This window comes from Oryza glaberrima, chromosome 1 (genome assembly GCF_000147395.1).
Source record: "Oryza glaberrima chromosome 1, OglaRS2, whole genome shotgun sequence".
NCBI lineage: Eukaryota > Viridiplantae > Streptophyta > Magnoliopsida > Poales > Poaceae > Oryza > Oryza glaberrima.
This window is the reverse complement of record NC_068326.1, coordinates 29705774-29733671: the sequence shown is the minus strand read 5'-3', so window position 1 is coordinate 29733671 and position 27898 is coordinate 29705774. Positions and strand designations below refer to the sequence as shown.

Genomic DNA, 27898 nt, shown 5'->3' with positions numbered 1-27898 from the left:
AACCGATGATGCGGTAGCATGGTACGATCAGCATTATTTCTCAGGATTTACTGACCCAATGGTGACATGATGGTAGTAAATGGGGATTTACTGAATCTTTATTAATAGCACTCCATATGAGAAACACAACAAACATTCGCCCCAGTTACTCAGATGCAACGCGGGGTAGGAAATTGCCTCTTGCCATCGTATTCCATTTCAGCCATGTCAGTGCAGTACATGTCACAACGGCCAACTTGATGCATCAACAAACAGAAATACTGAAAAGAGAGGGGGGCCATCACACCACTTCAGTAGAAGCAAATTGCTTACTAGTATCAGTAATTAGCAAGTGCAGCTTAGGAAGGAGTAACTAACAGCGCAAGCTTGCCAGGTTCTGTAGCCTGCGTAGAGATTCGATTGGCATTGCCAATTGCCCTTTTCTTTTCTTATTTTTTTTCTCTTTCATCAGTTATCATGGATGGATGTCGTAAATGGGGCATGCAAACGAAACTTGTCCCTACCTGAGGCAAGTTGAGCAGTTTCAGATCTGATCTTGGTTTGTTTCTATATTGGCTTTGGGTTCTGATCATGTGTTCTGTCTTTCATGGGTGGTCTCTGCTTCCTCCTTTCTTCAGATGTTCCGTCCTGACAATGCTTTCTTCAGAAGAGAGAGAGAGAGAGAATGATGCAGCCATACGAGTTTGATAGCAAGAATAGAATGTGTGTCCACTGCTTCTCAGCAAGACAGCAGAATGTGTTTCTTGAAAGTTATTTTGAGTTTTGCAGGGTCAGTTTTTTTTTTTTAAAAAAATAATACTACAAACATAATACTATAAGAATATGACTTTGGCAACCAGAAGAGCATAGCTTTCTGTATTGAAAACATTTCTTTTTTGGACAGTATTAATCTTTTGACTTCTACGTAACTGCAGGTGTCTAGCAACAGCTCTGAAGGAGCAGACAATGGATTGTTCTGAAAAAGGTGAAAAAAAAAACTTATCTGCTTAATTTGCATAGGGAATATGAAGTCTACATGCAGTCTGTAAGCTGTAGTATACAATATATGGAAGGCCTCAAACATTCAGTAACCGTGCCACATGAATCCAGCAATGTGCAATCCAAGTTTGACTAAAAAAGGCGATGTTTTTTGCACATATATCCTACCAAACATGATCCCACTATATATCTTCTATAAATTCCTTAACCATTTTGATCATATATAATCATGCAATCTCCAAGCAAACCCAAGTGGCCACTGGCCAGCATAGCTAGATCTAATCTCCCCTCCGGTGCTTCTTCTCTCTCAAATAATTTCGCTGAAAAACAAGTACGGGGCGGATCCTTTGTTTGATCTTGTTTTCTTCTGACTGGATCTCTTCAGATTGTTATTCCTCTTCTGCTCGGACCAGACCTCACATAATTTTTTTTATACTTCCATCTCTGTCTATATATATTATGAAAAGTTAATTTGGGGAGTTTTCTGTTGTCTTACCAGCTTCAGCTTTCTGTCCTGTTTTGTTTGCCTTTCTGTAAAAAGTTAGGCATTTCCTTTTCTGAAAATTTTACCTTACATATATTTTTACATTTATTAATTGTTTTGCCTTTCCTATCAAAAGCTTGGCATTTCCTTTCCTGAGTTATTCTACATTACATATATTTATACATTTATTAATTTTTTTTGCCTTTCCTGTCAAAAGCTTGGCATTTCCTTTCCTGAATTATTCTACATTACATATATTTCTACATTTATTAATTATTTTGCCTTTCCTGTCAAAAGCTTGGCATTTCATTTCATGATATTTTTATGTAAGTTTGGCATTTCCTTTCCTTATTTTGTTACCTTCTATCTCTACCTCATTAATTATTATGCCAATTATTTCTGGGGCCTTGAAACATATTCTATCCGTTTTAAAATATAGCAACTTAATAATGAATTAGATGTAGCCTACTACGAATTTGGACATATTATGTCTAATCGAGTACTAGCTAGCTATATTGTGTCTATATTCATTATACTAGAACACAACGTAGTACTTTGAATCTGGACATATATCATAGTATTATGGGGTGTCTAATATGGTACGTTGCTATATTATGTCTAGATTCGTAGTGCTACGTTGTTTCTAATACAATACTAAACTGCTATATTGTATTCGGATTTATAATATTAGGTCGTTTCGTTTTAGAACAGAGAAAATGCTTATGTACTGAGTAGTACAACCCTATAGATTCAGACAGATGGCAGCTGGAAGAAATCACATTCTAAAAACGTCACATTGCTGCACGCACCACTGATGATGCGAGTAATAATCCACTTGTACTGTGCCTCCTACTACGTGTTTTGGTGTCGGTATAAGTGCTGGCTAGTAAACGGTTGGAGCAGTGTGTGTGGTGGGCACGTCAGATTTCCCAAGTTGGTTTCCAACATTTTTTTTAACGTTTGTTAGTATCGTTATGTAGGGGAGAACATACTACAGTATCAACCACTGTCCGGTTTGCAACAGAAAAAAACAAAACCTGAAGAACATTCTCAGAAGTCACTGGTTCACTGGCTTTAATTTGCCTGCAATTTTGCTCTCTATCTGTTAGAATCACTCTGCTTGCATCAATTATGACCGATGATGCGCTGTAAAATTCGGTGATCATCCAATCCATTCACTGAACACTGATTTGCATTGCTGAAAGAAACAGAGTTGATTTGGATCAACGAAAACAAACTACAGTACTAAACTAGTAAATCAAATGAGTAGCAGTAGCTGTGCTAAAATCTTGATGATGAAGTGGTAGCCTGTGGTAGGATGAGCAATGGTGGTGAGCAGCAGCAAGGGGGCGGGGCAACGTGGTGGCAGAGCAGTAACGAGACCAACCCCCGCGGGGACCCCAACCAATCCGGTCGCCACCGACAGCGCCCGGCCGGCTCGGCTCCACGCAACGAATCAATCAGCCTCTCCCCGACGTGCTAGCCCGCACCTCACGTGTCCCGTTGCACTCGCTGCCTGCTTCCCTGCTCTCCTTGAATCTTTGATTAAGCCGCGTTTATCAGCTTGCTTAAATGGAGCCGTAGTCGTAGTTACCCGCCAAGAAGCCGAAGCATATCGAGTCGCCAATTGGCCCCCGATCCCGAGAGCGAGAGAGGGACTGTGTTCTTGGCTTAATTTAATTGGAATGCTCCGGCGGATTAGTTAATTAAGCTTCGAGCAGCAGCGTAAAGGCCGTCGTCCTGTACTTGCTCTCCAGCTGGAGGAGAGGAGGAAAAGGAAAGGTTGGAATTTTAATTTTTTAATTTTTTTTTTTTGGGTGAGGTGGTGGTAATCATAGGGGAGTGTATAAAGACCGGGCTTGTCTGGAGCTGAGGAGAGTTGGGATTGGATTGGATCGCGACGACGTGGTGAGCTGTTTGTTTCCTCTTCTGCTCGCCGCCGCCGCCGCCGCAGCCGCGTGCGTGTGGGGGTGTTTGATGAGGAGGTGAGGTAGTGGGGGGAGACGGAAGGAGAAGAAGCGGCGGCAATGGCGAGGTGGTGGGGAGGGGAGGGGAGGGGAGGGAGCGGGACGCCGGTGGTGGTGAAGATGGAGAGCCCGGAGTGGGCGATATCTGAGGTGGAGGCGGGGGCGGCGGCGCCGGGGTCGCCGGCGGCGGGGGGGAAGGCGGGGAGGGGGAAGAACGCGCGGCAGATCACGTGGGTGCTGCTGCTCAAGGCGCACCGGGCGGCGGGGAAGCTGACGGGCGCGGCGTCCGCGGCGCTGTCCGTGGCGGCGGCCGCGCGGAGGCGGGTGGCGGCGGGGCGGACCGACTCCGACGACGCCGCCGCGGCGCCGCCGGGGGAGAGCCCCGCGCTGCGCGCGAGGTTCCACGGCTTCCTCCGCGCCTTCCTCCTCCTGTCCGTGCTCCTCCTCGCCGTCGACGTCGCGGCGCACGCCCAGGGCTGGCACGCCGTCGTCCCCGACCTGCTCGCCGTCGAGGGCCTCTTCGCCGCCGCGTACGCGTCCTGGCTGCGCGTCCGCCTCGAGTACCTCGCGCCGGGGCTCCAGTTCCTCGCCAACGCCTGCGTCGTCCTCTTCTTGATCCAGAGCGCCGACCGCCTCATCCTCTGCCTCGGCTGCTTATGGATCAAGCTCAAGGGAATCAAGCCTGTGCCCAAGGCTAGCGGCGGCGGCGGCGGCGGCAAAGGGTCGGACGACGTCGAGGCCGGCGCCGACGAGTTCCCCATGGTCCTCGTGCAGATTCCAATGTGCAACGAGAAGGAGGTGAGCTGCGAGAACAAACATAACTAATTCCAATTGTTTGTTGCTTCGGCATTTGCGCAAGGTTGCATTTTTAGGATTGGGCGTTGAGTGCCATGGCCGCATCTGTGGTTTGCAGAGACCGAAAGATTCGGTCTTTGAACTGCAATTGGGGGGGAACTCAACAAGTGGATAGGAATAATTCGGCAGATTTAGATTGGGGTATCTTGGTCGTAGTGCCACTGAGGCAAAATTTGGCTGCTACTTGCATACTTCAATATTGGGATTGGAGTGATGGTTACATGCTGGGATGAAACGGTTTCGATTTTTGTCCACGACTCAAAGTAGACGATCACTACATAATCTACATTCTGGCCTATGGGTATTCCTGATATGAAGCGTTTGGTGGGTTGTAGATTTAATTTGGGGATTTGAATATGTGAATAAGAAGTTAAGAACATGTTCAGTGTTTTTTTTTTTTTTTTTTTTTTTTGGGGGGGGGGGGGGGGATGGGGGCTTTAAAGGCACTGTTTTATGTTTCAAAGTTTTGTATCTTTACAAAATTCATTTAATTCTCGTCAACAAAATGTATAAAGAATAATTTAGAAAAACAATTATAGATATAAGATGTTATACTGATCTAAGCTCGGGAGTCGGGAGTAGCATTACTTTTGTTTCCTTTGTGATGTGTTCTATGTTCATGACATTCAAAAAAGGCTAAAAGAACACCCATGTTAGAACTACAATTAAATTTAGCTTATTCCTTTTAATTTCTATCTTTGCAGGTGTACCAGCAATCCATTGGTGCTGTCTGCAACCTGGATTGGCCAAGGTCAAACTTCTTAGTACAAGTACTGGATGACTCTGATGATGCTGCCACCTCTGCACTTATTAAGGAGGAAGTGGAGAAATGGCAGCGAGAGGGTGTCCGCATATTGTACCGACACCGGGTGATCCGTGATGGCTACAAGGCTGGAAATCTCAAGTCAGCCATGAACTGCAGTTATGTTAAAGATTATGAGTTTGTTGTTATCTTTGATGCTGATTTCCAACCACAAGCAGACTTCCTGAAGCGAACTGTGCCCCATTTCAAGGTATAGCTGAAATATTTCTGATGTTGTGGACTTGTGTTACATTCTTATATGTGTCCAAGGCAATGAAAATTATATTTACTGACTAATTGTGTGTTGGACCTCCAGGGCAATGAAGATGTTGGATTGGTTCAAGCAAGATGGTCTTTTGTAAACAAAGACGAGAACTTGCTGACTAGACTGCAAAACATTAATCTGTGCTTCCACTTTGAGGTGGAACAGCAGGTTAATGGAGTATTCCTCAATTTCTTTGGGTTCAATGGAACCGCAGGAGTATGGAGAATTAAGGCACTTGAGGACTCTGGAGGATGGATGGAGAGGACAACAGTGGAGGATATGGATATTGCTGTCCGAGCACATCTCAAGGGGTGGAAGTTTCTGTACATTAATGATGTCGAGGTACCTGCATACATTTCCTTGTGTTTTATGTGCGTTCTGTGTTGTATTCAAACTTGTGATGACAATTCAAATTGTTGCACACAATTATCCTTTCAGTGCCAGTGTGAGCTGCCAGAGTCATATGAAGCATACAGAAAGCAGCAACATCGATGGCATTCTGGTCCCATGCAGTTGTTTCGACTCTGTTTTGTCGACATCATCAAATCAAAGGTATGGACCTTCTCTCGTAGGCATACTCCAAAAGCTATTTTTGACAACATCATATAAAGCATGCCACTACATGGTTAGGTTCATCCCTTATTCTTTCTGTTGAGAAGATTTTGGCTGCATTCAGTAGGATAATCTAGCACAATCAGTTGTTTTGCCAATAAACATCTGCAGGATGCATAGTTGCAAGGGATTGTTTTACTGTCTACCAGTACATTACAAGAGCAACATCAGACTGATAGTTACATGAACCTTGTTTCGCTTCAAGTTAGTTACAGAGCATAAGTTTCATAGACTGATTTCTTCACTAGTAAAATGGACCTGCAGCTCATTTAGTCAAATGTTTCATGACGTCAAACACAGACTAAACAGCTTCATCTGGAAAAAAGGACTGGGTGTAAATAGAATTACTCTGCAAATAAATTGCTAACCTGAGCTTCATCTGGAAAAAAAGACTGGGCGTAAATAGAATTACTCTGCAAATAAATTGCTAACCGGCAAATTGTTGATGCTGTAGATAACTTCACTTCTATCAAAACACAGCTACGATGGAATTCAAAATTTTACACTAACAGCATTTGTCAATGTTTTATACATATTTAGTCGTTGAAACTGATCAGAACTATTTTTACTTACCTCAACTGCAGATTGGAGTATGGAAGAAGTTCAACCTCATCTTCCTTTTCTTTCTCCTTCGCAAACTCATATTGCCCTTCTATTCCTTCACACTTTTCTGCATCATCCTTCCCATGACAATGTTTGTCCCTGAAGCTGAGCTCCCTGCATGGGTGGTGTGCTACATTCCAGCAACCATGTCCTTGCTGAATATTCTCCCAGCACCCAAATCCTTCCCATTTATTGTTCCCTACCTTCTGTTTGAGAATACCATGTCAGTGACAAAATTCAATGCCATGATTTCTGGCTTGTTCCAGCTCGGGAGCGCCTACGAGTGGGTTGTGACCAAGAAATCGGGCCGTTCTTCTGAGGGCGATCTCGTTTCTCTTGTTGAGAAGCAGCCTAAGCAACAGAGAGTTGGGTCTGCACCCAACCTTGATTCCCTAGCGAAGGAGTCCCATCCGAAAAAGGATTCGAAAAAGAAAAAACACAATAGGATATACCAGAAGGAGCTGGCACTCTCCTTCCTTCTATTAACAGCAGCAGCTCGAAGCCTGCTCTCGGTGCAAGGCATACATTTCTACTTCCTTCTGTTCCAAGGGGTCTCATTCTTGGTTGTCGGCCTCGACTTGATCGGCGAGCAAGTCGAGTGATAGAATACATGTGGTATAATCGGTTTCTTTTTTTCTTTGGAGGGGGATATGCAATCAAAGAGAAGTTCTGGTAAAGGGAAAACGATACAATATTGATGCAAAGACAAGAAGCTCTGGTCCCATTGATAGGGGGGGTTACAATTCATCGGAGACTCTGAATTGTTGGGGGTGTAGATATATGGCTTTTGGAGTCGGCCTGCAATGATGGTCTTTGATGTCTCAATTCTTTTGTAAGAATTCTCAGTGGTTAGAATGGGTTGTTTCTACTTACTTGACAGTTTACCTTCAAATGGAGATACTGTTATTTTAAATGTACTTTGGCCGATCACTATGGATGCATACTGTGGTACTCAATAGTACACCTTTTGATGAAAGATAGTAATGAGAAACCCAGCAATGGATCACTCTATGCATGTATTTTGTGAATGCAAGATTGCAATTATGTAGTATGAATTATGCATGAGAGGAATATCATGATGTACAATTGTACATGAAAGCTGTATGGCTGGGTTATACTACTTCAGTACTTCTAGTTCTAGCCTTTGTAATATACATTCACATTTTCAGAGAAAGATCTGTTTGAGATGTGCTGTGTCGCTATCTTGGCAAGGACAGCTAGGCTTAAGTACCGGGGATTTGTCTCTTGCATTAGCAACAGTCCCATGTGGATGCAAATAGAGAGGGTATTTAGTGTACGATTATTGTCCTGCATCTTGACGCAGATATGTTTGTGGCCACTTGCAGCATGTTATTATACTAATGCTAATTTACATGTCTTCCACTTGCAGTACGCTATTATACCTCTATTAATCAATAATTCCGAAATGGGATTTATCTGCCTGCTGATATTTCACCCCTAATCCTTAAAAATTCCTCAAAATTGTTTTTTTCTGAAAATCCTTTGAGATACTCCCTCCGTACTAAAAAAGTTGTCGTTTTAGGATTCAAATTTTGTCCCAAAAAGTTTGTCACTTTACAGTAACTCTTGTCACATCAATAACCTCCAATTCAATTTTTTTTCATTCTACTCCTAACCCTATACCATTTAATAGGGGGCACTATAGTCATTTTTGCTAAATAATTTAGAGTAACAACTATCATGAGACGGAATAAGTATATGGTACTAACCACAAACGTAGTTCACTTGTTGATCCAAGTGATCCAGCTCGAGAGATCGAGCTCATGCCTCATGTATCGCTTTAGTTGATCTGTCACAAATCAAGGGACCCCTGTTTGTTTCCCCGGGAGAAATCACACGTCATGGATTCATTCATGCCCTTGGCCTGCGTCGTACTCCACTGCGTATCGTCCCGATAGAGTAGTAGTACAACTGGACAAGGACGTCTCATCTGCTTGCTTGGTTGCTCTGCTGCCTGCCTGCGTGCCGTACGTACGTCTGTCTTGGTTTTTGTTTGCACCATCGCTCTCGTTCTCGTACTTGGATGTCATCGTTTCGCCTAGATTTGATTACAAAGTACTCCCTCCGTTTCATGGTACGAGACGTTTTGACTTTGGTTAAAGTCAAACTATTTTAAGTTTAACAAATATAGTAGAATTTATAATACTAAATTAGTTTCATCAAATCAATAATTGAATATATTTTCATAATAAATTTGTCTTGGTTAAAAATGTTACTACTTTTTTCTATAAACTTAATCAAACTTAAAGTAGTTTGACTTTGAACAAAGTCAAAACGCCTAATAACTTAAAATGGATGGAGTAATTAACATTTATATAAATACACGTGGTCTACAAAGTTAACACTGAAAAAAAATCTAATCTAACCTATTTAAAAGTCTGCATCTCTTAGTTCGCCACATCTTTTTTAGTCCGTCATTACAATTTTTCACCGCACATATTGTTTTCTTCATCCGTTATTTTCGTTCTTTCCATCTTCCTATAACTCAATGCGCAGGTAGACGCGAGAGCCAGACGAACTCCGCTTCCTTTCCCTATTGTTTCCTTTCCGTTGCATCATATCGTTTCCAATTCTAACGCTACTTTCTTTCCGTTAAAGCTGATCACATGTGGAAACTGGAAACAAGATACACATATACAAGCACCCCAACATATTTTCCTTCCATAATTTATTTGTAGTAATTGTTGAGCAGATTTTAAAACCGGCATACAAATACATGGTAAGCTTTTATTTTTTAAGTTGAATAAATCAGATTTTGTTCTTGCTTCTGGTCCAGTCCTACAGGTGCCATTGTTGAAGTGATTAGGTTAAAGCTGTAGTGGTTTTCTTTTCTATATAAGTGGATTGGATTTGAGGGTCCGGATGATATCGCAGAATGCGCAATTCATGTTAGCGTAGGATCTATTTCTAGAACTAGATTGCAACCTGAAACATACATGACCATATTTGCATTCCATGTAAGGGTCTGCTTTTGATTATATATGTTCCTCAATCCTATCCTTACTTACCTCTCTCTCTCCCCGACTATAGTTTGGTGTGTTGTCAAACAAGCACCTCCTTTTTTCCAGTTTCCACATTGCTGCCTTATTCAACATTCTCTATTTCATTAACTTTGCAACATTTTCTTCCTTTCTCGATTTAATTCAACAGAAAATGGTCGTGGTTAACAACTCTAACACGTTAAAACTAGGAGCGAGTGAAAACATATAGGCAATAGGAGTATATGATATACTACTAGAACCATTTTATTTTACGAGAAGGTTTTTTTCCATAAAATCTTAGGCTGTGTTTTGTTGGTTTGTGAACCCTTCACTGTCACGTAAAACAAAGCCATGGATTAAGGCAAGATTAATTATATATTAGCTAAAAAATAGATTAATATGATTTTTTAAAACTTTCATATAGATTTTTTTTAAAAAAGCACAAGTTTAGCAGTTTGAGAAGCGTGTGTGCGGAAAATGAGAGTAGAAGTTGGGAAGAGGGATATCTATCACAGAAATTATGTGTTGATATTGAAGGTGGTAGTCAAGGAATATACTATTTTCAACAAGTTACCATGTCCACGTAAAAATATGATTTTTTAAGGGATATATATCATAAAAATTAAACCCAAACTTCTAATATTTATTGTAACTTTTATTTCAGGATGCAACGCACGGATATTTTTTCTAGTAATATAAAATGATCAAGATCAATGCTAAAAATAGCGTTTTAATTTGCTATGGCTGATAAACTGAAGAATATAAACCATGGAACCATCAAAAGTGGCTGGAAGAATCGTGCTATACAGTAACAGCCGTCGTCGTCATCTATTTAGTTTCATCCTTCCTATGATTTTTTACACAAGCACTCTCTCCGTCCTAAGATATCCTCCGTAATAATCTATAACCAGATTAGACAGTACACATAGGGAGTACTACTGAGTGATGAAGCTTTGATCATTCGTACTGCATCGAATTAATTTGTTTTTCTTTTTGTTGTGAAATTGCTGCGTTCCAAACAGAACATAGCAACCATTCATGTTGACACTTGACAGCCTATCGATAGCCTGGAACGAACGTACTGCTGCTGATGAAACAACGGCGATCCTAGAGATCGAAGCAGCCTTGCCATATGCAAAGTGAGATTTGACACTAGCTTTTTTGCCAGAGCTCACATGGATCGGATGGATTCAGATAAGCTCGTCGATGGTTTAGCCGAGCACATGCACGATCGATCAATCGATCTCCCCGTTCTCCCGTGTGCATGGCATCTAGCAAACACCGATCGAGACATGCGCGCCACCGGATGACAGATCGAACAATGCATGTTAACTGTCTGTGAAGCACAAAATAAAGAGGGAAAATGACATGAAGCATGCATGTCAGAGCTACAATTCTAGCTAGCACAGATGAAAGGAAAGGCTTGATCGATCAATCATACGATCATATCCACGAATTAAGATGCTGCAGTGAATTAAATCAAATTGAAGGAGCTACCGATATGATTGAACTTACTGGTGTTCATCAAGCTGCATTGACAATTAGTTATACCTGCAGATGGGTCGTTGCAGGACCAGGAGATAGCAATGGTAGCTAATTAGTTATAAGATGAAATATGGATCATGTATCATCATTATTTCTTTAGAAGCAATACCTGCTAGCTGGCTGCCTCCTAGGTAACCATAACAATAGCTCAAGAAGAAAAGGCTTCAAAATGTGTCATGAGAAATGCAAATGTTATTGCTAATTAATCCATGTTGACAGTTCTTGCATGTACATTTATATATCCAGCTGCATACACGCCAGACAACTCCAGATTAACATATATATTAGCATGTTCTTTTCTCAATGTTCAGAAAAAGAAAAAAGTTCCTTATGATCCTAGACCATGCAGCACGAGTAGCCAACATAATAAGGAATTCTAGATAAATGATGTAATTAACAAAAAGAGGAAATATTTTGGCTTCAGTCAACAGTATGATCAACTTGGCTAGTCTTCAAACAGCTAGCCAGATGCCCATATCGATCGCTTGGAAGAACAGTCTTCACAGCCAGTCAATAATAGAGAGAACTGAAGAGCGAACCCGGCCACATTCCCACAATCATTATCTGTTCAACAAAAGAATATAGTCAATCGCATTGTTTTTGTTAATCAAGTATAACGAAATGTTAACAAGTGATCATAAAAAAAACACGAAAGTGTCTCATTTGACTATTTGTCAATTTTGAGCAATAACTGTAATATCTGAAATTTAATGTGATGATACACTTGACTAGTAGATAAATGGGCATTGGTAGCGCATAATATGTATCTTAACTGGTAAAAACTTATGAATGGCAAGGTGATCCATGCATATACATAGTTTAATTTGCTGTAGCGACGAGTGGAAGTTCATTACTTCCATTACATAAAAAGAGTTAAAATAAAGTTGTGAACAATGCTTAAGAACAATATATTTATCAATATGTAGTCAAATTTTGCCTTTATATTTTAAACAACAGAAATATTAATGGAGATATATATGTACCAATCTGAATATTAATTGAACACGTTAATCTATCTGGACCTATTAATTTAGCACATACGTTGATCTGCATTTCACTATAGTATGCATGCATTGTTCTTGTTTATTTAGAAACCTTGCATAAATACAATCAATTGCCATGCATATGTCCATAGACAACATAAAATGTCCACTTTTATGTTTGCTGAAGTGATTTACATCCCTTATTGAGAAAAAAGGAGTTATTCGTACCTCTTAAGGACCATATAATCACTCTTAAGTGCCGAATACTAAACATATGCATATGTAGATCTGAAAATGAATACTTAAGAATGACATAAATAAAAAGCATATGCATGTTTTCAAAATTATGTTCTTACAAAAATGAGCTGGATCGACATGCATGAAGTTTAACAAACAAAGGTGCATAAACCTTGGGAAAACACCTGACACCCAAAACCATTAGAAACTTAACTTGAAAGTCTCTCTATAGAGATTATATATATCTAGCCATTTAGATAGTTAATTAAGAAATCATAATTCTTCCCTACCTCACTATTACACACACCCAAAAATTCAGGGAAGTGAGTACATCGAACTTTGCCAGAGCAAATAGTTGAAACTAAATACCATGAGTTCTTTTAAACAAACAAGCAAGATCGAAGAAAATTAATTGAAGGAAATTAACTAAACTACATACCTTGTGTGACAGAACTGTGACCTGATAATTAGGCATAGATTGGAATGGCTTCACATCATCGCACCACTATAATTATTAAGTATGAAAAATATATTTTGCTCCTAGGATTTGCCAACTTATATATCTCAATGACACCCCCCCCACACACACCCTTTCTGTGACACTGTGACTTGATAATTAGGCACAGATTAGAATAGCTTCACATCATCGCACCACTATAATAATGTGCTGCTTGAAGATACATCGCTGAGTTTTGAGGCGGAACCTCACCACCTCCATGGTAGGGGTACTGGTAGGAGTAATTAGCAGTGACAACATTGGTCACACCATCACTCAGTTTCATCCCAGGTACCTCGAAGCCAATATGAGGGTTAAAAGTATTGCCAACGACACAATTCATAGGTGTCACCACATGGACAATATTAACGACGCTGGGGTAATTAGCGGCGGCGGTAAAGTTTGATGATGTCACTGGATAAAACGGGTGAGCCTGAACTAGCAATTTGCTAGTGCCAGAAGTTGCATTCTGCTGCTTGGGCATTGCAAGGCTCACCTCCACCCACTGGCCATAGAGGAAGTGCCTGTCCTTCTTGAGCGCCCTCGCTGCGGACTCCTCCGATGCGAACTGGATGAAGCCGAACCCACCTAGGCATCTTCATGTTAAGGTCGGTGACCAAGATTGCACGGTCGACCTCATTGAATTTGCTAAAGTATTCTTTGAGCTGCTATTCGGTGACGGATGTCGGCAAGCTGCCGAGGAAGGTCTTCCTCTTCTGGTCACCTAGACTGAGTTGTGGGCCGCCAGCGGGAGGATTTGGTTGGGCTAACTTGACATCCATCTAGGAGAAAAAACAATAGAGTTGATCAACATTGTATGTACTAGAAAACAGCTCATGTGTCCAAATATAATTAGTAAGTATGAAAAAGTGTCGCGCACACAAACACACACACACAACACACACACACACACACACACACACATCGAGTGAGATCGATCACCCGACGAAGAAGAGAAGAGAAGATGAGAGCATGTGTGTGCATGACAGGACCAGATCTGGGGTGTGTGTATACCGTGGTGCTAGCGGAGGACGTTGCGGTCGGACTCCGCGGCGATGGCGGCGTCGGGGTTCACGAACTGCACAAACGCGAAGCCACGCACGGCGCCCGTCTACTTGTTCTTGGGCATGTCGACGAAGGCCACTGCGCCGGACTGCAAAAAGTGGGCATGAAGCTCAGACTCGCTTGTCCCTAGCGGCACCCCTCCCACGAACACCTTCCTGTGGCTCACCAGCTTCCTCCCCCTCGCTGTCCGTCGCCTCCCGCTGCTGCTTCTCCATTGTCACGGTCACCGTCGTATCCGCCTCCGCCTCCATGATCTCTCGGATGAAGCAAATGATCGAGCGAACACGGTGATCAGAAACTGATGCAGTCCAGTTGTGTAAGTGCGAGGCAACGTGAACGCAGAGCTTGTGTTTTTGTAACAAGGCGAGGAGAGATATGGTGTGGTCGTCACGCAGGCAAAGCAGCCTGAGGATGACTTACAGTTGGGGGCTTGGGGCCAATGTCTTTGCCTCTCGGGGAAAGCAAGACGCTAGTGGGGACCACAACCTGCAGAGCCAGGTAGGGCAGAGGGGATGTGAGGGTCAGCGCTGGCGTTAGCCGTTTCGGCGGTTGATAGCCACGTGGCGCATGAGTGTTTGAATTGCATGTAGATGCAACGAGAGGCGAGAGCGAGAAACGTGAGCTGTGGTTGGGGTGGTGGTGTGGAGTGCAATATTTTAAATAGTGGGTAAGACATTTAGTGGTTAGCTTCTCAAACAGTTATATCAGGCTAAATGGGCTAAACGTGAGACGTGGTTGGGGCGGCGGTAAAGTTTGATGATGTCGCCGGATAAAATGGGCGAGCCTGAACTGACAATTTGCTAGTGCCAGAAGCTGCATTTTGCTGCTTGGGCATTGCAAGGCTCACCTCCACCCACTGGCCACAGAGGAAGTGTCTGTCCTTCTTGAGCGCCCTCGCTGTGGACTCCTCCGACGCGAACTAGATGAAGCCGAACCACCTGGGCATCTTCGTGTTAAGGTCGGTGACCACGATTGCCTGGTTGACCTCGCCGAAGTTGCTGAAATATTCTTTGAGCTGCTATTCGGTGACGGATGTCGACAAGCTGTCGACAAAAATCTTCCTCTTCTGGTCACCTGGACTGAGTTGTGGGCCACCGGCTGATGGCTTTGGTTGGGCTAACTTGACATTCATCTAGGGAAAAAATCAGTAGAGTTGATCAACATTGTATGTACTAGAGAACAGCTATATAGCTCATGTGTCCAAATATAATTTGTAAGTATGAAAAATATATTATGTCACACACACAGAGAGACACACAAATGTGTCACACACACACACACATGCATATGAGACCTGATGGTCCTACATGAAGTAAAATTTGTGTGAGTGGCAAATCGATCCTAAACTACAACTACACGCAAGCAGGCTAGCTACGTATCAATTAAAGGTACATTTGTGGTGTAAATTAAAACTTTGGGTTTGGGTGTACACATGCAAAATGTGTTATTTAATTTTGGAGATATATATTGAATTTGCGGGCTAGCTACATATGAACACATATCCTAAGCTACATGTATATTGAATTTGCTCAGTCCCACGCTAAAATGAAGATTTGGGTGCACACATGCAAAAATGCCATCCTCACACGTCTGACCTTGAGTGCCCTAGGCCCTAGCAAGCACAAGAAGTTGGAGACTAGGAGGTGTTCTATATATGCACCCAGCCTTAGTCCGAAACCCTATCATGGCATGATCTTCCATAATTTAATATAAAATTAAAACAGAATGCAATTCATCCGTAACACTTGGGCACAACACGTGAAATCAAACAATCCCAGCTAGCTACATGTACTCTTGTTGACGACGAACCACATTAGCAAAATAAGTCACAAAGAGAGAAATTAGCGAGAGCCACGGCAGCATTGGATGGAACCTCACAGCAAATGGGCAGTACTCGGCAAATCGGCCTATCGACTTCAATTCTTTGGGGCTGCCAAATCCGTCTTCTATCAGTCAATCTAGAAGGCCTAGGCGCTGCCGAAGTGCAAATTCTTCTATTGGCTGGTCACGCAAAACAGAGTATGGACGACAGACAGGCTGAAAAAAAGAGGATGGCAAAACCAAAAGATTTGCCCACTTTGCTACACTGTTGACGAATCGGCATTACACCTCCTGGCCAAATGCAGACTTACAAAGAGGATATGGGCAGAAATTCAGAGATGGACCAGGACTGACCTTCAGATGGACAATTGGGAAAATTGTCACTCAGTTGATCAATGTTGGACCCTCATAGCGGAGTCCCCAAGCACCCCGCGCAGGCCCCTCAGGACCTTGGTGATTTTAATCTCGTGGAAAATCTGGTGCGAACGAAACGCAAGAATATTCCGCAACAATGCATCGGCGCTGTCCTCAATTTTGGCAATGATCAAGGAGGAAGGAAGAGCATGGGTCAAAGCAGGGGGCTTCAATCCTGCAGGAGTTTGGAATTTTGGGAGATATCACTTAATACCTGTTTTTTTTCTTCTTTTTTGCGGGTTCTTGCTCTCTTTCGGCTAACCCTGTATATATCTCACTAATTTTCTCCTACTTTATTAATATATACAAGGCAAAGCTTTTGTCTTCTTTAAAAAAAACAAAGAGAGAAATTAGCAGCAAGAACTAAAGTTTTCGTCGGAATATTAAAAAACCTTACAATGCCTTAAATATTAATCAATTGTATGAGCAGAACGAATCTTACTTTTACCATTAATCTATAATCATTACATCTAAATTATGATGCAATTAAACACAGCTCAGCTACAACTCGCCAGCTACACGTAAATTTATGATACCAAGGACTCGTATATAGACAGAATTAACAGAGCACCAAAAGCATACCATTTCTAATCAAGCTCTAACCATCACTTAGTTAAGACTTAAGAGTTAACTAATACTGCGGTCACCTGGTCACGGATTGCAACGACGACGACAGTACTGAACAGAATCACCAACCCACCGCGCCGCGAGCAACACGATGCTACGAGCTAAGCCCACCATGCAACAAAGCAAGAAGCCAACCTCGTCGCAGCAAAGCAAAAAATCGATGATCCCACGCTCTTTCACTTGCACCCGGGCCGCGGAAGCAAAGCATGCATGATGCAAGAGGACAAGAACATGTAAATCAAGGACACATCGAGTGAGATCGATCACCCGACGGAGAAAAAGAGATGAGACGAGAGCGTGTGATCGATGGGAGGACCGGATGATCTGGGGTATGTTGAGTTGTGATCCAAATTCATTTGCACTTAATAAAGTACAACTTCTGCCGATCATCATCCCTTTTAGGGTTCTACTATATATATACCTCTTATAAGCCGCCGTGCGGCGATGTAAACTCACCTCAGATATAGTGAAGATATTTTGCTGGCTGGCACCCGTGGTTTTTTCTCTCCTGTTTTGGGAGGATTTTCCACGTTAAATCTCGTGTCTTTTATGATTGATCTATTGTTTTTTATCATTTGTTCGCCTATCGTTTCCTAACAGGGTATGTGTGTGTATACCGTGGTGCCGCGAAGGACGGACGTTGCGGTTGGGTCCCGCGGCGATGGCGGCGGCGGCGTCGTCGGGGTTCACGAACTGCATGCACGAAGCGCTTGTTCTTGGGCGCGCCGACGAAGGCCACCGTGCCGAACTGCGAGAAGTGGGCGCGGAGCTCGGACTCGCTTGTCCCCAGCGGCACCCCTCCCACGAACACCTTGCCGTGGCTCAGCAGCTTCCTCCCCCTCGCCGCCCGTTGTCACGGTCACCGTCGACGTCTCCGCCTCCGCCTCCATGATCTCTCGGGATCTCTCCGACGAAGCTAGCGAGCGAGAGAGCGAGCGAGCGTGATGACCAGAAACTGATGCGGCCGAATTGTGGAAGCGCGATCGAGGCAACGCGAACGCGCGCGGAGCGTGTGTTTTTGTAATCAGGCGAGGAGAGACATGGTGCGGTCGTCACGCAGCACACGCGACGCACGCAGCCAAAGCCCAAAGCCGCCTGAGGATGACTGACAGGTGGGCCCGGCGTCTCCGCCTCTCAGGGAAAGCAAGACGCGGAGTGGGGACCACACCCTGCAGGCCAGGTAGCTAGGGGAGGGGAGGGAGGAGAGGGTCAGCGGTAGGGATGCACGTGGGTCGGGCCGTGTTGACCCAAGGTCTGAGCCACGGTGGCTTGTGGTGTGATCTGATCGATGCCTGATGGTGCATTGTCAGTTCGTTCGTTACCTGCAGATACGTCAGGACCAGAAGATAGCAATGGTAGTTATAACTAGTTAGATGCAATATGGATCATGTATCATCATTATTTCTTCAGAAGCAATACCTGCTAGCTGGCTGCCTCCTGGGTAACCATAACGATAGCTCAAGAAGAAAAAGCTTCAAAATGTGTCATGAGAAATGCAAATGTTACCGATTAACCCATGTTGGCAGTTCCTTCATATACATGTATATATATCCGGCTGCATATATATACACGCCAGACAACACCAGATTAACATATTAGCAGGTTCTTTTCTCAACGTTCAGAAAAAGAAAAAAAGTTTATATGATCCTAGACCATGCATGCAGCAGGTACGAGTAGCCAACATAATCAGGAATTCTAGATAAATGATGATGATGTAATTAACAAAAAAGGGAAAATATTTTGGCTTCATTCAACAGTATGATCAACTTAGCTAGCTAGTCTTCAAACAGCTAGCCAGATGACCATATCAATCGCTTGGGAAACAGTCTTCACAGCCAATCAATAATAGAGAGAATTGAAGAGCGAACCCACATTCCCACAATATCGATCAGGAGTTTTGTTATCTGCTCAACAAAAGAATATAGTCAATCGCATTGTTTTTGTTAATCAACTATAACGAAATGTTAACGAGTGATCATAAATTAAAAAGGCACGAAAGCGTCTCATTTGACTATATATATTTGTCAATTTTGACCAATAACAGTAATTTCTGAAATTTAATGTGATGACACACAGTTGACTAGTAGATAAATGGGCATTGGTAGCGCATAATATATATCTTAATTGGTAAAAACTTATGAATGGCAATGTGATCCATGCACATATACATAGTTTAATTTGCTGTAGCGAGAAGTTAATTACTTCCATTACATAAAAAAGTTAAAATAAAGTTGTGAACAATGCTTAAGAACAATATATTTATCAATATGTAGTCAATTTATGTTTTTATGTAGCAACAACAGAAATATTAATGGACGGCCCCATCTTTTCGCTAATGCTTATGCTTATCAGCCAAAATTTGAATTTTCAATCTTAAATTTAAAGTTGATTTTGGGGTTTTTTTTAATCAAAGTTTATTTTTCAGCCTTTGCTTTTAGATCGCTAAGAACACATATATAAAAGTCTTATTCACAACTTATTTTTCATTTGCAAATATGCCGTTTCTCTTATTCCATGAATAAGCGAAACGATGGGGACCAGAGATATATTTGTACCAAATTGAATATTAATTGAACACGTTAATCTATCTGAACTTATTAATTTAGAACACACACATTAATCTGCATTTCACTATGGTATGCATGCATTGTTCTTGGTACTTTAGAAACCTTGCATAAATACATCAATTGCCATGCATTTAGTCCATAGACAACATAAAACGTCCACTTTTATGTTTGCTGAAGTGATTTACATCCCTCCATGAAAAAAAAGGGAGTTATTCATTCCTCTCAAGGATCATAAAATCACTCAAGTACCGAATACTAAACATATGCATATGAAAAAGATCTGAAAATGAGTACTTAAGAATGACATAAATAAAAAGCATATGCATGTTTTCAAAATTATGTTCATAAAAAAATGAGCTGGACATGATGTTTAGCAAATAAAGGTGCATAGACCTTGGGAAAACACTTGACACCCAAAACTATTAAAAGCTTAACTTGAAAGTCTCTGTATAGAGATTATATATATCTAGCGTTTTAGATAGTTAATTAAGAAATCATAATTCTTCCCTACCTCACGATTACACACATCGAAAAATTCAGGGAAGTGAGTACATCGAACTTCACCAGAGCAAATAGTTGAAACTAAATACCGTGAGTTCTTTAAACAAAGAAGCATGATTGAAGAAAATTAAATGAAGCAAACTAAACCACATACATTGTGTGACACTATGACTTGATAGTTAGGCATAGATTGGAACAGCTTCTGAGCTTCACATCATCGCACCACTATAATAATGTGCTGCTTGAAGATACATTGCCGAGCCTTGAGGCAGAACGCCACCACCTCCCATGTAGGGGTTCTAGTAGGAGTAGTTAGCACTGACATCATTGCTCCCACCAACACTCAGTATCATCCCGGGAGCCTCAAAGCCGATATGAGGGTTAAAAGTATTGCTGACGACGCAGTTCATAGGTGTCACCACAGGGACAATATTAATGACATCGGGATAATTAGCGACAATGGTGAAGTTTGATTATGTCGCTGGATAAAACGGGCGAGCCTGAAGTGACAATTTGCTAGTGCCAGAAGCAGAATTCTGCTGCTTGGGCATTGCAAGGCTCACCTCCACCCACTGGCCGCAAAGGAAGTGCCTATCCTTCTTGAGCGCCCTCGCTGCAGACTCCTCTGACGCGAACTGGATGAAGCCAAACCCCCTGGGCATCTTCGTGTTAAGGTCAGTGACCATGATTGCGTGGTTGACCTCGCCGAATTTGCTGAAGTATTCTTTGAGCTGATGTTCGGTGACGGACACTGGCAAGCCGCCGACGAAAATCTTCCTCTTCTGGTCACTTGGACTGAGTTGTGGGCTGCCGGCTGAAGGCCTTTGTTGGGCTAACTTGACATCCATCTGGGGAAAAAAAGTAGAGTTGATCAACATTGTATGTACTAGAGAACAGTTCATGTGTCCGAATATAATTAGTAAGTATGAAAAATATATATATTGTGTCACACACACAGAAGCACACACACAAACACACATACACGCGCGCGCGCGCACACACACACATGAGGACTGATGGTCCTACATGAAGTCAATCCGTTTGAGTGGCAAATCGATCGTAAACTACAACAACACGCAAGCATGATAGCTACATATCAAATTAATGGTCCATGTGTGGTGTATAGAGTCAACATAGAAATACAATTTAGAAATAACTAAAATTCCAAATAAAAAAATAATATTGAAAGAAGAATATAGAGTCAATATAGAAATACAATTTATAAATAACTGAAATTCGGAATGAAAAAATAAAGAATATTAGAAGAAGAGTATAGAGTGCATATAGAATTACAAGTAAAAAATAATTGAAATTCGAAATAGAAAAGTAAAGAATATTAGAAAAAGAGTATAGAGTCTATATAGAAATTTAGAATTGTGGAAGCGCTATCGAGAAAAACAGCGAACGCGCGCGGAGCGTGTGTTTTTGTAATCAGGCGAGCAGAGATATATATGGTGCGGTCGTCACGCAGCACACGCGACGCACGCAGCCAAAGCAAGCCGCCTGAGGATGACTGACAGGTGGGGCCGGCGTCTCCGCCTCACGGGGAAAGCAAGACGCGGAGTGGGGACCACACCCTCAGGACCAGGTAGCTAGGGGAGGGGAGGGAGGAGGGTCAGCGGCTCAGCGCCGGCGTTAGGCGTTTCGGCGGTTGATAGCCGCGCGTTTGCATTGCATGTCAAGGCAGCGAGAGCGAGAAACGTGAGCCGTTCGTGGGGTGGTGGTGTGGAAGTGTGGAGTCGTCCGCCTCCGCTCCGCTCTGTCGAGCGGTTTATGGTCAGCTCTGTGTTTGTGGTGTAATTTGGCTTCTATTTATTTAATCTTGGTAGGCCAAATTATTTAGTTTAGCTTTCATTATTTATGGAATGTTTAGCCTAAGAGCCGGTTAAATATGTGAGTAGTTTGTTGGGTGGCTGTTGAATTTCACATGATTTGGAGATATATATGTATACGGATCATGCAGGTGCAGCCGAATGATTAGGAAATCCGGATGAGACTACAACGGTGAATGGAGATGGATGCGTTGAGAAGATTATGCAAGATCAACGGCCTGATTGCATGCGCGCAGTGCCGATTTGGATAGGAAGGAAGGATGAGCCCATGAAGAGAGACTTTTGATGCGGTGTGCGCCGCCTATAAATTTGCATCCCAGACGTCGGCAAGAGAACAGCGAACAATTTCAATCTACTATTTTCCTCTTCTTTGCATTCTTGTTATTTTCTATTTTGTTTTCATGGCTGAGTTCTGGCAACCCTAAAATTTGGTTAATCTTTGCCGTTTTGCGCTGAAAAACGGCCGTGCTTCTCCACGAAAGCGAGGAGGTTATCCTTTATTAATTTGCTCGGAAACTAGTTGTTCGTTGTCACGTAAATACGATATTTATCATCTTTGCTAATTTGCTTGTAAATTAGTCGTGTGATTCCGTGAAAGTGAATTAATCTCGAAATCGGTTTCACTAGCCGATTTTGATCTATCGATTTTCACGACTCTATTGTTTACACCGCAAATCGTTAGGTGATCTTGTGTTGGCCACGAAAAAGCGTCAACACTCTGCTGGAGTTAGCGGTATAGAGACTGTTTTGGGGTGCAGATGTCGACATATAAATCAAGAATATTAGTATCATTGAATATTTATAACTGTTGCTGCTGCTGCTGATATATAAATCATGAATGTTACTATCGATAGAGGCGACGAAGGGAATACCGTGTGGAACTGTGGATAATTGAGTATATCAGCTTCAAATTTTGTAGCTCTAGAGTGGAGGGGGAGTGTGTCGAGTTTCGCGCTGTGCCGGCTCTAAGTCGTCATAAGATATTCTAAGACATTTACAGCAAATGGGGAGATATCTTACATTCAGAATCAGTAGTACGTATGAGTGTTGCACGCTATCGTGGTTATACAGTATACACGCCGATGATATAGTGCATAGAATTAAATCAAATTAAAGGAGCTACCGATATAATTAAACTTGCTGGTGTTCATCAAGCATCGATCTGATCGATGCCTGATGGTGCATTGTCAGTTCGTCACCTGCAGATACGTCAGGACCAGGATATAGCAATGGTAGTTATAACTAGTAATTAGATGCAATATGGATCATGTATCATCATTATTTCTTCAGAAGCAATACCTGCTAGCTGGCTGCCTCCTGGGTAACCATAACGATAGCTCAAGAAGAAAAGGCTTCAAAATGTGTCATGAGAAATGCAAATGTTACCGCTGATTAACCCATGTTGACAGTTCCTGCATGTACAAGTATATATATCCGGCTGCATATACACGCCAGACAACACCAGATTAACATATTAGCAGGTTCTTTTCTTCAGAAAAAGAAAAAAGTTTCTTATGATCCTAGACCATGCATGAAGCACGAGTAGCCAACATAATCAGGAATTCTAGATAAATGATGATGATGATGATGTAATTAACGAAAAGGGAAAATATTTTGGCTTCATTCAACAATATGATCAACTTAGCTAGTCTTCAAACAGCTAGCCAGATGACCGTATCAATCGCTTGGAAGAACAGTCTTCACAGCCAATCAATAATAGAGAGAATTGAAGAGTGAACCCACATTCCCACAATCATCGATCAGAGAATTTTGTTATCTGCTCAACAAAAGAATATAGTCAATCGCATTGTTTTTGTTAATCAACTATAACGAAATGTTAACGAGTGATCATAAATTAAAAAGGCACGAAAGCGTCTCATTTGACTATATATATTTGTCAATTTTGACCAATAACAGTAATCTCTGGAATTTAATGTGATGACACACAGTTGACTAGTAGATAAATGGGCATTGGTAGCGCATAACATATATCTTAATTGGTAAAAACTTGTGAATGGCAATGTGATCCATGCACATATACATAGTTTAATCTGCTGTAGCGAGAAGTTAATTACTTCCATTACATAAAAAAAGTTAAAATAAAATTGTGAACAATGCTTTAGAACAATATATTTATCCATATGTAGTCAATTTATATTTTTTTTATGTAGCAACAGCAGGAATATTAATGGAGATATATATGTACTAATCTGAATATTAATTGAACACGTTAATCTATCTGGACTTATTAATTTAGCACACACGTTGATCTGCATTTCACTATGGTATGCATGCATTGTTCTTGCTTATTTAGAAACCTTGTATAAATACAATCAATTACCATGCATATAGTCCATAGACAACATAAAATGTCCACTTTTTATGTTTGCTGAAGTGAACATGTATCTTACCTCTATCAAGGACCATAAATCACTCTTAAGTACCGAATACTAAACATATGCATATGTAAAAGATCTGAAAATGAGTACTTAAGAATGACATAAATAAAAAGCATATGCATGTTTTCAAAATTATGTTCTTACAAAAATGAGCTGGACATGATGTTTAAGAAACAAAGGTGCATAAACCTTGGGAAAACACTTGACACCCAATACTATTAAAAACTTAACTTGAAAGTCTGTGTATAGAGATTATATATATCTACCCATTTAGATAGTTAGTTAAGAAATCATAATTCTTCCCTACCTAGCTCACTATTACACACATCGAAAAATTCAGGGAAGTGAGTACATCGAACTTCGCCGGAGCAAATAGTTGAAACTAAATACCATGAGTTCTTTAAACGAACAAGCAAGATTGAAGAAAATTAAATGAAGTAAATAAACCACATATATTGTGTGACACTATGACTTGATAATTAGGCATAGATTGGAACAGCTTCTGAGCTTCACATCATCACACCACTATAATAATGTGCTGCTTGAAGATACACCGCCGAGCCTTGAGGCTGAACACCACCACCTCCCAGGTAGGGGTTCTGGTAGGAGTAATTAGCGCCGACAGAATTGCTCACACCATCACTAAGTATCATCCCGGGTACCTCAAAGCCGATATGAGGTTAAAAGCATTGCTGACGACGCAGTTCATAGGTGTCACCACAGGGACAATATTAACGACGTCAGGATAATTAGCGGCGGTTGCGAAGTTTGATGATGTCGTCGGATAAAACGGGCGAGCCTGAACTGACAATTTGCTAGTGCCAGAAGCTGCATTCTGCTGCTTGGGCATTGCAAGGCTCACCTCCACCCACTGGCCACAGAGGAAGTGTCTGTCCTTCTTGAGCGCCCTCGCTGTGGACTCCTCCGATGCGAACTGGATGAAGCCGAACCCCCTGGGCATCTTCATGTTAAGGTCGGTGACCACGATTGCCCGATTGACCTCGCCGAATGTGTTGAAGTATTCTTTGAGCTTCTTTTCGGTGGCGGACACCGGCAAGCCGCCAACGAAAATCTTCCTCTTCTGGTCAACTGGACTGAGTTGTGGGCCGCCGGCTGATGGCTTTGGTTGGGCTAACTTGACATCCATCTGGGGAAAAAAACCAGTAGAGTTGATCAACATTGTATGTACTAGAGAACAGCTCATGTGTTCGAATATAATTAGTAAGTATGAAAGATATATTGTCACACACACAAACACACCCGCGCGCACCCACACGCGCGCGCGCGAGGCCTGATGGTCCTACATGAAGTGAATCCGTGTGAGTGGCAAATCGATCGTAAACTACAACTACACGCAAGCAGGCTAGCTACATATCAAATTAAAGGTCCATTTGTGGTGTATAGAGTCAATATAGAAATAAAATTTAGTAATAATTGAAATTCAAAATAAAAACGAATATTGAAAGAAGAGTATAGAGTCAATATGGAAATACAATTTGGAAATAACTGAAATTCGGAATGAAAAAATAAAGAATATTAGACGAAGAGTATAGAGTTCATATAGGATTACAAGAAAGAAATAATTGAAATTCGGAATAAGAAAGTAAGGAATATTAGAAGAAGAGTATAAAGTCCATATAGGAATTTAGAATTAATTAAAATTTGAAATAAAAATAATAAAATTAAAAGTAGAGTTTAGAGTCCATATAGAAATACAATTTACAAATAACTAAGATTTGAAATTATAAAATATATACTGGAAGAACAGTACAAAGTCCATATAGGAATATAATTTAGAAGTAGCTGAAAATCAAAAATAAAAAAATAAAGAATATTGAAAGATGAGTTTAGAGTCCACATAGAAATACAATTAGAAATAATGAAAATTCATAATTGAAAAATAAGAAATATTGGGATAAAAGCCTAGAGTTCATATAAAAATACAATTTACAAATAAAGAAAATTCCTAATTAAAAAAAGAAATATTGAAAGAGGAGTTTAGAGTCCACACATGAGTATAATTTAGAAATAACTGAAATTCTAAATTTTAAAATGAGAAATATAGGAATAAATTTTATAAGTAATAGAAATTTAGAATTAAAAAATAAAGAATATTGGAAGATGAATCTAAACTCCATATAGAAATACAATTTAGAAATAACCAAACTCCGATACTAAATAATTAATAACTATCATGTATATACAATACAATATAAATATTATACATTGGTAGTTTGGTAAAGTTAGTACAAAATTAAAATTATGTTATTATTTTAATATATTTTAAGAATAAAATAAGAAAAAATATATGCTATTATATAAGAGAAAATATAAGGATGCTCGCAGCGCAATTTCTGTGGGCCACCATGCTAGTTTAATATAAAAGTATAATGTAATTCATTCGTAACACTTGGGCACAACACGTGAAAATCAAACAATCCCAGTTAGCTAATAATAAGGGACACCTTTTACTCCTGTGGACGACGAACCACATTAGCAAAGTAAGTCACAAAGAGAGAAATTAACAGTAAGAACTAAAGTTTTCGTCAGAGCTAAAAATAACTTTACAATGCCTTAAATACAATCAATTGTATATGAGCAGAACGAATCATACTCTTACCACTAATCTATAATAATTACATCTAAATTATGATTCAAACACAGGTCAGCTGTAATTCGCCAGCTACACGTAAATTTATGATACCAAGGACGCATATAGACAGAATTAACATATCACCAAAAGCATACCATTTCTAATCAAGCTCTAACCATCACTTAGTTAAGACTTAAGAGTTAACTAATACTGCGGTCAACTGGTCACAGGTCGACGACGAGTACTGAACAGAAACTAACCCACCGCGCCGCCGAGCAACACGATGCTACGAGCTAAGCCCACCATGCAACAACGCAAGAAGCCAACCTCGTCGCAGCAAAGCAAAAAATCGATGATCCCACGCTCTTTCACTTGCACCCGGGCCGCGGAAGCAAAGCATGCATGATGCAAGAGGACGAGAACATGTAAATCAAGGACAGATCGAGTGAGATCACCCGACGGAGATCGAAGAGATGAGAAGATAGCGTGTGTGATTGATGCATGAGATCGATCAGGACCGGATCTGGCCTGGGGTGTGCGTGTGTATACCGTGGTGCCGCGGATGACGTTGCGGTCGGGCCCCGCGGCGATGGCGGCGGCGGCGTCGTCGGGGTTGACGAACTGCACGAACGCGAAGCCGCGCGCGGCGCCCGTCTGCTTGTTCTTGGGCGCGCCGACGAAGGCCACCGTGCCGAACCGCGAGAAGTGGGCGCGGAGCTCGGACTCGCTCGTCCCCAGCGGCACCCCTCCCACGAACACCTTGCCGTGGCTCAGCAGCTTCCTCCCCCTCACGATCTTCCCCTCGCCGCCCGTCGTCACGGCCACCGTCGTCTCCGCCTCCGCCTCCATGATCGATCTCTCGGTCTCTCCGACGAAGCTAGCGAGCGAGAGCGTGGTGACCAGAAACTGATGCGGCCGAATGGTGGAAGCGCGATCGAGGCAACGCGAACGCGGAGCGCGTGTGCTTTTGTAATCAGGCGAGGAGAGATGGCGCTTGTCGTCACGCAGCACACGCGACGCCCGCAGCAGAAGCAGCCTGGGGATGGCTGACAGGTGGAGCCCGCAGCAGAAGCAAGGCGCGGAGTGGGGACCACACCCTGCAGGGGCCAGGTAGGGGAGGGGACGGGGAGGGTCGGCGCCGGCGTTAGGCGTTTCGGCGGTTGATAGCCGCGCGGCACGCGCGTTTGCATTGCATGTCGAGGCAGCGAGAGCGAGAAACGTGAGCCGTTGGCGTGGTGTCGTCCGCCTCC

The 27898-nt window shown here is 42.0% G+C and overlaps 3 protein-coding genes across 3 annotated transcripts; 1 reads left to right on the top strand and 2 right to left on the bottom strand.

The window, feature by feature from the left end:
• Positions 1-2781: 2781 nt before the first annotated feature.
• LOC127754393 (probable xyloglucan glycosyltransferase 1) lies at positions 2782-7873 on the top strand. The gene is made up of 5 exons (XM_052279902.1): positions 2782-4227; positions 4989-5297; positions 5403-5693; positions 5790-5903; positions 6548-7873. The coding sequence occupies exons 1-5, from the start codon at positions 3490-3492 to the stop codon at positions 7166-7168; spliced, it is 2073 nt and encodes a 690-aa protein (XP_052135862.1). The 5' UTR covers positions 2782-3489; the 3' UTR covers positions 7169-7873.
• A 12424-nt stretch (positions 7874-20297) lies between these two features.
• LOC127754201 (RNA-binding protein 1-like) lies at positions 20298-20672 on the bottom strand. Its single transcript, XM_052279719.1, has one exon. It carries the CDS (start codon positions 20670-20672, stop codon positions 20298-20300), a length of 375 nt encoding a protein of 124 aa, XP_052135679.1.
• A 4032-nt stretch (positions 20673-24704) lies between these two features.
• On the bottom strand, positions 24705-27497 carry LOC127754116 (uncharacterized). Its single transcript, XM_052279618.1, has 2 exons — positions 27198-27497; positions 24705-25202 (listed from the first exon to the last, which is right to left on the bottom strand). Exons 1-2 carry the CDS (start codon positions 27495-27497, stop codon positions 24705-24707), a joined length of 798 nt encoding a protein of 265 aa, XP_052135578.1.
• Positions 27498-27898: the final 401 nt, after the last annotated feature.

Coding starts and splice junctions, on each gene's coding strand:
- LOC127754393 (XM_052279902.1), top strand. CDS start 3,490: ATGGCGAGGTGGTGGGGAGGGGAGGGGAGGGGAGGGAGCGGGACGCCG. Junction 4,228..4,988: donor CAATGTGCAACGAGAAGGAG/GTGAGCTGCGAG, acceptor CTATCTTTGCAG/GTGTACCAGCAATCCATTGG. Junction 5,904..6,547: donor TCGACATCATCAAATCAAAG/GTATGGACCTTC, acceptor CCTCAACTGCAG/ATTGGAGTATGGAAGAAGTT.
- LOC127754201 (XM_052279719.1), bottom strand. CDS start 20,672: ATGGATGTCAAGTTAGCCCAACAAAGGCCTTCAGCCGGCAGCCCACAA.
- LOC127754116 (XM_052279618.1), bottom strand. CDS start 27,497: ATGGAGGCGGAGGCGGAGACGACGGTGGCCGTGACGACGGGCGGCGAG. Junction 25,203..27,197: donor ACGTCATCCGCGGCACCACG/GTATACACACGC, acceptor TTTTTTCCCCAG/ATGGATGTCAAGTTAGCCCA.